Genomic DNA, 11394 nt, shown 5'->3' on the forward strand with positions numbered 1-11394 from the left:
AACAGCTCTGGAAATACCATTTGTTCTTATTGGTAGGCCTTCCTTCTCTGTGTGTTTTAACATACCCAAATTTCCTGAGAATGTGACCTTTAGTCATTTTTCTGTTTAGCACAATCCTGTGAATTATTGCTGATTGCTCAGTTAGTTTAGTTTGGAGTTACACCATGTAAAAAATTGCAATCTATTGCCTCATGCTAAGTGTTGTTGGCTTTCTTTTTGGTAGGACACTGAAGCTTTGGAAGCGGAAACAAAGCGTTTTGAAGATTTGGAGTTTCAGCAGCTGGAAAAAGAGAGCCGTCAAGATGAAGAGAAAGAGACGCAGACGCAGCAACTCCTTAGAGAGATCGCTGAATATCAGAGATCTGTTGTCACTCGTAAGGTGTGTAGATAGTTTTTAACTTGAAGTGTTTGCGTGTGCACAAAGAGCTTTTTATAATCATATTTTTCCTTCTGTACGTAAAAACTGTTTGCATTATAGGAGAGGCTACTTACCCTAAAGAAGCAGTCGACCCAGATTACCCAGCAGGCACAGCGGGAAAAGGAGAACTTCTTGAAAGAGAAGAGCAACCTCATTTATATGCTGCAAAGGGTGATTATATGTACACAGAAATGTGTTATATATTAGGGCTGTCAAAATTAACACATTAACGCATGCAATTCATTTTTTCAGTTTAATTCCTTAAAAATATTTAACGCAATTAACACAGTAATTAGTAATTAAACACAGTAATTAAATAGCTGCGCTACAGTATATGATCACGTTATCATTCATTCAAGTGCTATTAAACCATTCAAGCGAAATAAGACACAAAAAAAGAACTCAAAACACTCGAAACGCACACACAGAAAGCCTTATTCAGACACTCCTCTTTCACACTTTAATGGAAAAAACAAAATTATGTCAAAATTCCCATTTTGTTGAGTATCCTCATAAGCACAGTCTTAAATGAGTTAAAAAGTGTTAAAGAGTTGAGAAAATAGGATGTGTGTCAGATCAGATCTGCGTCAGGTCTTAAAGTGACAGCAGCCTAATAAACCTGCTGCTGTCTGTCATTAATGTTAATCAAAGAACAAAAGACAAAGAGAAAATCACTCACTGCTCTTGACTGAATAACTTTTGTAGCTTTAATAAGGATTCATTTATATTCAATGTATTATTTATGCAGTGAAGACTGTGCAGTGTTTGATAATTAAATTTCTGTATATTTACCTGTTAGACCTACCTGAAAATATTAAAGCACTGTTTACAAGGCTACATGGGTCAAAAACAATGAAAACAATAACATTTTTTGTGCATTTTAGCAGGGCAGGTAAAAATCTTGGTGGTTTAAAATGGGTTTATGTAAAGATTGTTTTAAGTTCACTTAAATTAAAAGTTGTTATATATTATAAGTAGATGTATAGTCACTTCCCATTAAGATGTCATTATAGACATGTTCCACTAACTACAAAATGTCCAGATTCCCTTTTGACCTATACATGTATAGTTTTATCATTTGAAATTGAGCAAACTTAAAACTGTGCTTGCGCTATCCTTCTTTACAATATGTGACACTTGGTTTAATATTTTGTTATCTGTATTGCAAGGATATTCATACATGTGTATGTATGGATGGATTTGTTCATTTCTGAATGGTCTAATTATTCTTCAGGAACGGGAGAACCTTTCATCTCTGGAGAGGAAGTACTGTGAGCTGACAGGTGGTCAGGCTTTTCCTCTTAACCCTGTGTCCATGAAGGAGGTATTGCAGAGTAATTCTATGAGTAATAAAGAAACTAAACTAACTAAAAGTTTATTCAATATTGAAAGACTATTTTCTCTTTCTGTTTGAATATTTCAGCACTTTCGCTCTCTGGAGGAGAGGAGGCGGAGCAATGGCAGTAAAGAGAGCGGAGTTCTCCTGAGTGACAACGGAATGTCTCGTAAAAGAGAGAGGCAGAGCTCTGGAAACTTAAACTCTGCCCTTAATCGCAGTCTGTCTCCCAAGGTCAGACAACAGATACGGCACATTGGAAAAGTATTTGATACAATCTTCAAAGAGCAATTTACATTTCAAATTTTGGTGCTCATGGTTTTATGTGGAAGGGAGGTTTAAACGATCTCTTTTGCTCTGTATTCTTAATCCTGCAGCCCCATATGCCACTGTCTCAAAGCTCTAGCTGCGGTAGTGTACTCCCCCGCACCCTGTCTGTCACCTCCCGTGACCTGGACACTCGCCGTCTGCTCAAGGGTAACACACTGATTCATCTTATGACACATTTCTACAGATCTACAATTCTATAAGTATATTTAAGTATATTTATTTGTATTAGTTAAACATATGCACATACATAATGTTAAAAATATCCACCTTATTTTGCAACATGGATGTAAGCCACACCACTCATGTGAAAAATAAGGTGGAAGTAGTAAATATAAATGTATTGTTTAAATATACACAAATGTAAACTTGTATAGGACTGTGAAGAAACAAACTTAAAACTAATGATAATAATATAATAAAATAATAAATAATATAATAAAATATTTCAAATATATTGATATAACTTGCCCCATAATGTTATGAAAATCAATAATGCCTCAAATTGGAGTTTATTGACAGAGCCATTTCTTTTTGACAGTTCTAAGCAATTTGACATTTAATTGGAAATAAGTGGGGGGGAATCCCATAGAATATAGGAATCCAGGGATCAGAAAATCATAGAAACTTTAGGATAGTCTATTTTGTCTTTGCCTAGTAAAAAAAAAAACCCTAGCATCCACATAGAAACTATATATAATATTGGCTGATAGATACACATATAATATGAATATGTGTAGATTTTGAAAGAAATACATAAAAATATTTTTCTTTTTATTTAATTATTTTCTCCTTTATTCTTGCAGCAGGTCAACTGTATCTGAATGACGAGAGGCAGAGAATGAGTGAGATGTCCAATAGGACGGTTTCTGAGACAAACGTCTTCCTGGAGCCATTCCACTACCTGGATAACGGACACAACTTTGACACAATGAGTGTGGACAGTACAGAAAGCCTGGAGACCAGCATTTCCGCCTGTTCACCGGACAACATCTCAAGGTGAGACCAAGACTTTGATAAAGATCAGGATGTGTCTTTTCTGACAATTCAAAGCATATTATTTTTCATTTAGTAATTAGTATTTTTTTTTTTTTTTTTTTAAGGCTAAGAAAATAGTTTAAAGGTGCAACTAGCGATTTCTGAGAAACACTGTTGATATTTCAAATTTCAAACAAAAACACCCCTGCCTCCATTGCTCCTCCCTGAAGTAACGATCACGCTATGCAACAGGCAACCACTAACAGCTGTGCTGGCTCAATATGGATGAATCAGCTATGATTCAAAAACAGCAACAGCATATCTTGGTTCTGTGGAACATAGCAAAAACCAACGTTACACTCGCATCGAGCAGAAACAAAGCAACCTCTGCATCCGTTTCAGGACTTCCCACCCTCTATGGTCTCTTCAGCGCTGGAAAGGTGATCCAATATTAACGCCGGTCCAAGCTCTTACCTGCTCGTAACTCTTCTTTTTCCAATTATATTCCTCTGACCTTTTCCTCTTTGGTAATATCTCGGCCATCTCTCTATTTACAGTCTTCTACAAATGTCCCGGTTGCTTACTCTATCACCTTCCCCATCATGAGCATATATGCCCCGCCCCCTATTGCTGATTGGCTACCTGTTGTGGCGATCGCTCCAATCCACTTAGTATTTTCTCCTATTTACACAGCCAGGACTATGTGCAAACACAATATTTCTTTCAAGACACACAGAACAGACAACTAGCAAATATTCACTAAATTGTTTGTTTGGATGTTGATTTAAATTTTCAACAGCGTTTTGCAAAATCGCTTACTGCATCTTTAAAGCCTGGTACATGGTAACATCCACTTTAAAGGCAGCTTTATAAAGTAGCTCTATCATTATATTGTTGGCATTAAGTTTGTGTCAAGTGAGTAAGAAGTGTGTGTCGTCTGTATTCTGTGCTTTGCAAAAGTTTAAATGTATTTATTACTGTTTATAAGAATGCTGTATAGACAGAAGTCTGCCTTTAAGTAGCCCAGATATACACACATCCTGTCTGAGGAATTTTTATTGCATTCCAAGGTCGTTCCAAGTAGCTGAATATTAAGATGCTCTGGAACGCATTGCCATATGAGGTTGAGGGTTTTAAACCTCTGGTTTTATTGGCCAATACATTATTTATTTTACTAGGAAAATCTTACAATGAACTGAAAATCATCAGTTTAAAACACAATGTCTAATAAAAAGTGTGTCTGTGTGTGTGTGTGTGTGGTCTGTACAGCGCCAGCACGGCTAACATGGCGAAGATAGAGGAGATGGAGCGCATGCTAAGAGAAGCTCATGCTGAGAAGAACAGACTGCTGGAGCACAGGGTACATCCGATTCTTCCTAAACTTTCTTTTCTCTGAATCTGCATGCTTATTAAACAAATTCCAATATGCAGATGCATGAAAACAGAACGTGTGTTTTCTTTCTGCTCTGCAGGAGCGGGAGATGGAGTTGCGCAGACAGGCTCTTGAAGACGAGAGGAGAAGGAGGGAGGACTTGGAGAGGAGGCTGCAGGAAGAGACAAACCGCCGACAAAAACTAGTGGAGAGAGAGGTGAATCTCCAGGAAAGAGACATAGAGACAAGTCGAACAGAGGAAGATTCATCTTACAGCATTTAATGCAATTCAAAACTCCGATTATGGATGCACTGATTTAGAAAAAAAAAAAAATTATAAGCAGACACAATGTATAAACAAGAATAAATACAAATAAATATTATAATATAACATATAATACAATATATAAATATTATAATATAACATATAATATACAAATATTATAATATAATACGTTTCATTAGTGATATCTGTCTTCTAAACTTTAAAACCCACTTTTTAACAATTTTTGATAGATTATAATCATAAATGATGCATCATAAAAGCTCAAAAATATGTTTGTCTTTTATAACATAAGCTTAATTTGTTTTTTAGAAAAATTGGCAAGTTTTTCTTTACAAAAAAAATCTTTGCTTTTTTTTTCTTGTTTGCTTTTTTAGCTACTCTGTTTTTTTTTTTTGTTTTTTTTTTTTAATCTATGACATAACACGCTGTCAGGATCCAAAATTAACTTTTTGCCATGTCATCACTTTTTTTAGAATTTATCATCCAAAAATATTTTCTCTGACAAAGCCTGTATTTTGCATCATAATTGTTAAGGGGCTATTTTTGTCCTAATATGTATGTTGTCCATATTTATTGATTATATTATGAGTAGAAAATGCTGTAGATCCTATACAATGCTATAAATGTACCTTTATAATAATAATAATAATTATTATTATTCTTATACATTTTATTTATTGAGTGTTTTTCAGGGTACTCAAAAATGCTTTACAAGAGATAAAAATAACAAAAGCAATATAATAAAACCAGTAGCACAACATTAATCACACATTAAAAGCTTATTGCGATGGTTTTGATTTGATAATCAACCTATAAATATGGGTGGCTCATAAATGAGTGCATCTAAACAAATCTGAGAGAGTGTGCTGTAACATTCTAACACAAAATGTGTCTAGTTAATAAGTAGAATCCCACTCTCACTCTTTACAAATGTGCATGCATCTGTTTACACACACTCACAAAATTTTAAGAACTTGTTTCATTTTTTGCCATTTGTATGTCTAGTCTCGTCCGTTGACACGTTATCTCCCGGTGAGGAAGGATGACTTTGACCTGAGAGGTCACATCGAGGCAGCAGGTCATCATCCTGAAACTTGTTTTCACCTAGCCATCACCGAGAAGACCTGCAGGGGGTTCTTGGTCAAAATGGGTGGAAAAATCAAAACATGGAAGAAGCGCTGGTTCGTCTTTGACCGCAATCGAAGGACGCTGGCATATTATGCTGGTAATTACACTGACTTTTTAGTTGGGCTTATTGAACTTTAGTGTCTGTGGCCTGCTGTAAATGACCACAGAATATTAAATGTTTATTTGTCACTCATTTTATATTAACATTTTTAAAATGTGCTTACAGTAATGCATTTCTAATGGAGACCTTGCAGGCAAAAGTTCTGGAGGGTAAAATTTAGAAATTTGAAACCTATATTATGGGTAGTGCACTTTATTTTTCAGACAAAAAGAGTGTTTGTTGAGCTGTAAACACATAAATCATCCATTTTTTTTATTTTATTTATTTATTTATTTATTTTTTAACCATTTTTCAGTGATAATAATGAGCAAGCCACAGTCAGATATATTAAATCCAGAATATTTATGGAATTCCATGTTTTAATTTGCATGTTTTTCATCCATGCATGATAGTGAAATGTAAACTAAAAATATTAACTAAAGATGACCTTATTAATAAGCAATGCAAAATGAATTTGCCTTGAAACTACTTTACACCACAAGAGGGCAACACTGAGCTGTGCCCTTTACAGACATCACAGGAGACAATGGCTACGTCGTTCAGCACTAACCTGCAAATTATTCCAGATTCATCATACAAAGATCTGTTACCCACCACTTTTATTTTACAGTTTTACTTGTATACTTATAAATAGGCATAAAATATTTGGCTTAACCATTGTTAAATTGTATTATTATACTGTAAAATAAAACAATTTAACGAAGGTTAAACCACATGCTCTCTTCAAAAAACATAAATGGTTTTATTTTTCTCCAGATAAACATGAGACCAAAATGAAGGGTGTTATCTACTTCCAAGCCATTGAGGAAGTGTATTACGACCACCTAAAGAACGCACACAAGGTGAGCTGCAAAGAATGATGCTCTTTGTTACAATTATAATTTTTTTCCTCCCATTAATCTTGTTTCGTCCACACTCTTATATTCCATCAGAGCCCAAACCCCTCCCTGACATTTAGTGTAAAGACACATGACCGGGTTTATTACATGGTGGCTCCTACCCCTGAAGCCATGAGAATCTGGATGGATGTTATCGTCACTGGAGCGGAGGGATATACACACTTCCTGGTGTGAGCAGGGCTCATCTTTATTTAACCACATTTAACAAGCCTAAAGTGACCTACACAGTTCAGCTCGGCCTGCTGAAAGGGTCCGGGTAAAGGGCACATTTTCCATGTTCACCTTTCAGAAGAGGTTACACTTTTATGATTCTCTTTTATCAGTACTGATCATGAAGAGAGCGTCGACTGTGCATTTTGCAGTCATCCATGACCTAGTTTGGAAAAACTGGTGCTTTACCCACTGCGTCCTGTTTTGAGTTTACAGAGGCAGCTTTTGGACTTCAAAGGTACCAACTCTTGAATTTTTCACCCCATTTTGTTCTGGGGTGAGACTGTACAGCACTGTAAAATAAGAAATCACTCACTGGTTTTCACATTTCACAAACGTGCCAACTCGTAATGAAGCTTTGACGTGGATATACCTCAAAGAAATAACTGGTCGTGCTTGTTAAAAACGAGACACCAAAGTCAAAGTGTTCCTGGTGTGCCATACAGACTCTAACAAACGTCAGGGTATTGTTCAGTACTGTTTTTATATCTAACAGTACTGAATATGAATTTAGAAATGTTATTTCAAATGACATTTGAAAGTTGTTTCATTAATTGACCTTTGTAACTCTATACAATTTATATTATTTCCTCTTCTACCAAGTGCCTTGCATTTGTCAATATCTGATGAGAATAGCTATATATTTAGCTACAAGACTTGTAGAATGACATAAACAGACTGTGTTAATTATAAGTGTTTTTTTTTTTTTGTACTGACCTATAGAGTCCTGCAGTAATGACGTATTTTGTAGGCCAACCCGGAAGTTAGCATCAACCCAGTTCCTTTGACAAAAACCCAATAGGATTTTTTTCATTGGCTTCTGGATTATTGCAGAAAATAAGGTTTGTGACTAACAAAATGTTTATGATTCTTACACGTTACGTGAACTCTTTCAGTCTTTGTTTGAAAACATTTTCCCTAAAAGTTTGAGTTATAATAGTTTGCAAGAGCATGATTATAAACACAATGAGGCTGTGAAAGCGGATTAGTGTGTAGATGAGTTCTCCTGTTCGGCTGATGACGTTTAATGTCCCAGAAAACCTCTGTAGTCCCATTTAGCTGCTTGTTTGCAACCGCCTTTTATGAGACATGTAAAAGCTTTAAAAACATCACCAGTATAACTGATGTATTTTATGTCATATAAAACGTGAATATATTTTGTGCATTTGTTCACCACAGACCTTATTTCAGCCATTTAAAGGAATATTACACCCAAAAATGAAAATTATCCCATGATTAATTTATAAATGGTATTGAATAGAGCCCGGTATAATTTTCATTTTTGGGTGAACTGTTCCTTTAAACAAAAACCCAACTCAAAAACCACACTGACTTCGTAACAATGGAACCGGAATTGCTAAAATGCTAACCCATTTCTGGGTTTTGGCCTACAAAAAAATACGTCATCCCTGCAGGACTCCTATTGTGCCTCCCTGATGCTCAGGAACATTCCAGAAGGAAGAATTTAGCACCAAAGACAAGCTGAATTTGTATTTCAGCATGATATGAATGTAATAACGTATACCCATCAGATAAGATTGAAAGGGGTTTATTTAATAGATAAGGCTTTTAAATAATTTAGCACAAAAGTTTATTTTCATAATCTTTTTGATTGAATTAATTGATTTCTTGATGTCATTGTGTTTTACCGTAACTGACCCGCAGATGGTTTTGCTTACAGTGATATTGAAATGATTGCAAAATTTATTCACTGCAAGAATCTCATTTGACCCCTAAGTTGAAAATTGAGACTTTCGTTTTGTTACCGCTGAACAAATCTATATGCATGTCTGAATTTATGATTGTGTATCTGATATTATTTTTTTATGTAGGAATCAGTATAATTTCATTTAGAGTAATAGCAATACAGAAATTATAGGAATATTGGTGTCAAGAAGAAATGCCAAGGTTGATGTATTAGGAAAAAATGAAGACACAGGTGCTGTCTGAAAGAAAAACATCTAGTTCAGTGGTTCTCAGGTGGTTTTGTTTCATAAACCAGATTTTCATACATGTAGCCTTAGACATTAATGACAAAAGATATGGGAAGTGTTTTTCTTCCTTTTTAAAAGTTGATTTGTTTAACCATCCAAATGATGTGCAATTATAAAAGTAGCATTTTATTTGCGTTGTTTTTTTTCCCCATGCCATCATCCCAGTTAAGAACCACTGATCTTTGAACACCAAACTGTCTTATCATTTTTGCAATCATGTCTGTCATTCAGCCTCATTTAAACCACAGGGCATCTTTTCTGGCACATTTTCACCAACAGTTCAGGCCATTAAAAATGAATTGTAGTTTGCCAGCCAAAAGATCAATGTTGATGTGCACTTTGAGACTGAACAGCATTTCAGAAGGGCTTTTTCCGCTTTCACTCAGTAGACAATACAGTACATTACTGCATAAGCACAACAAAGCGTTATATAGATCACAATAACAAAAGTACTTATTTAAAATGTATCATGATACTTTTATATTAAGCTTTTATCAGTATTTTTTAAACCATTCAGTGTTTTTTAGATAAAAGCAATATTTTTACTGTAAGCATGTTTTCTTTAGCTCATTTAAAATGTGAACCATAATAAAATCATGTACGAGTAAATGTTTTTTTTTTTTTTCATTTGTCTTTATTTTGAAAATTATGACTGATAACATTGGCTTTGAGCTGAATGTTTGTTTATATTTATGCGTCATTGTTATTTGTGATGAATAACTGCAGAACATGGCTGCATGGCATGAAACATGAACACATTTCCATCCCGCCTCTCACACCCTCTCACCTACCGTTCACCCAGAAACATGTGATCAAGTGTGATTCAATTAATTCATTACAGCTAGAATGTTCAATACAGCCCATCTGTCACGTACACTACCAAGTTTTATATACATGCTACATACTAGTTCACTTTTAACATTTTGGACAGATAAATTGTGTTGCGTGTGTAACGTGAGAGTCCATTTTAGAACTCCTTGCCTCCTCACCACACCCCTCCTCTTCCCGGTCCCCCATTGGCTGACCTAGTGAAGTTGCCATAGCAACGTTTTTTTCAGTGGAGCATGGATAATTAGCCAAACATCTCCTAACAGAGAACATCTTTTCACTGGGGGTGTTTATATACGCCGACAGGGAATAAGACATTCTGTTGTCACGACCCGTTTTAAAGTATCAGGAGAGTTTATGACAATCCATCAGCTCATAATGGCGCATTTGTTCTTTATTGTAACAGGAATATGAGCAGAAGGGTATGTAATATCAGGCAACATCTTCTGATGGTATCATATTTCTATGCGTTTCCATTGTGCCTTTGCTTTGAGACGTAGGAAATGACGTTTTCACCAAGTTTCATGTTTCAAAACAAATCTCTTAGAGAGATTATAATGTTAATCTCATGTTTGGATGCACATAAACAAACTAAAAGCATATGCAGATAATCTTAAATCGCATTTTAATCCCATTCTTTGTGATTTATGTCTGCGTGTAATTATGAATATGGCTAGTAAGTCCATCAGCGCATTGTGCCATCTGCTTTAGGGGAGGATCACCTCTGGTACGGTCTAGCATGGCTGCATTAGCCTATATTCCATTAGATTTAGACAATTCCATGAGCCCTAGTTTAAAATAGGACCTCCATGCAGGATTTATCTTTTGCACATCTCCCTGCACTGTTATTTTTTGCCGCCTTAGATCAGACTGCAGGCTGCGTTTGACATTTTTGCTTTACAATGATTCACTTCAGGTTTTGTAATTGAGGCTACGTGATCATCATCATTATTTATATTCACAATCAGACCTCAGGTTTTGCCGTTTTTAGTGCAGCACATGCTGTGACGAAAAAACAGACGAGTTAGTACGTATGCCTTTCATCTTCTTCAGACCCCAGGGGGGTGTCAGATCCATAAGCAAGGGACGGTTTCCATTAACAGTGAGCTGCTCTTTGGCTAATCACCCTGTGAAGTGGTGAAATCCTCGTGTTGTTCCAGTTAAACAGTTTTACTGCCCTGGGCTCTGGTTTGGACAACAGAGCTTTGTTTGTGCTGTGTCTCTCCATCCTTTGTTTTTCTTTTTCCTTATGGGAAAATCGCCTCTACCTCCGTTCACCTCGTGATGGAGATCAACACCCGAATCTATCCTTACAAATATCAATTGCTGTTATTTGATTTCAATAGTGTGAGGTTCAAAGAGCTGTAGTGTTAGTATAGTGTATGCAAAACATGCTAAAAAAAGAATGTGAGTGAAAGCACGCCGCGTTTAGCATTTCTTATGTCACGACTGTCAAAAAACACAGCTGTGATGGAACCAAAAGGCTTGCTATTTTCT

General features: G+C 35.7%; 1 protein-coding gene across 13 annotated transcripts in view; it reads left to right on the forward strand.

The window, feature by feature from the left end:
- Window positions 1–9683, forward strand: part of phldb2a (pleckstrin homology-like domain, family B, member 2a) — a 34039-nt gene extending 24356 nt beyond the window's left edge. For 4 of the 13 annotated variants that reach the window (XM_051909448.1, XM_051909449.1, XM_051909457.1 and 1 more), the window contains 12 exons: window positions 6–32; window positions 224–379; window positions 479–589; window positions 1653–1742; window positions 1842–2018; window positions 2132–2231; window positions 2888–3080; window positions 4329–4419; window positions 4532–4648; window positions 5723–5942; window positions 6723–6808; window positions 6899–9683. In XM_051909448.1, the coding sequence (XP_051765408.1) occupies window positions 6–32; window positions 224–379; window positions 479–589; window positions 1653–1742; window positions 1842–2018; window positions 2132–2231; window positions 2888–3080; window positions 4329–4419; window positions 4532–4648; window positions 5723–5942; window positions 6723–6808; window positions 6899–7039 (1509 nt within the window). In that variant the 3' untranslated portion in view covers window positions 7040–9683. The remainder of the gene's footprint in view (window positions 1–5; window positions 33–223; window positions 380–478; window positions 590–1652; window positions 1743–1841; window positions 2019–2131; window positions 2232–2887; window positions 3081–4328; window positions 4420–4531; window positions 4649–5722; window positions 5943–6722; window positions 6809–6898) is intronic. The other 9 variants (XM_051909451.1, XM_051909455.1, XM_051909456.1 and 6 more) reach the window with 6 other exon arrangements.
- The last annotated feature ends 1711 nt before the right edge of the window (window positions 9684–11394 follow it).

This window comes from Ctenopharyngodon idella, chromosome 10 (assembly GCF_019924925.1).
Source record: "Ctenopharyngodon idella isolate HZGC_01 chromosome 10, HZGC01, whole genome shotgun sequence".
Classification (NCBI taxonomy): domain Eukaryota; kingdom Metazoa; phylum Chordata; class Actinopteri; order Cypriniformes; family Xenocyprididae; genus Ctenopharyngodon; species Ctenopharyngodon idella.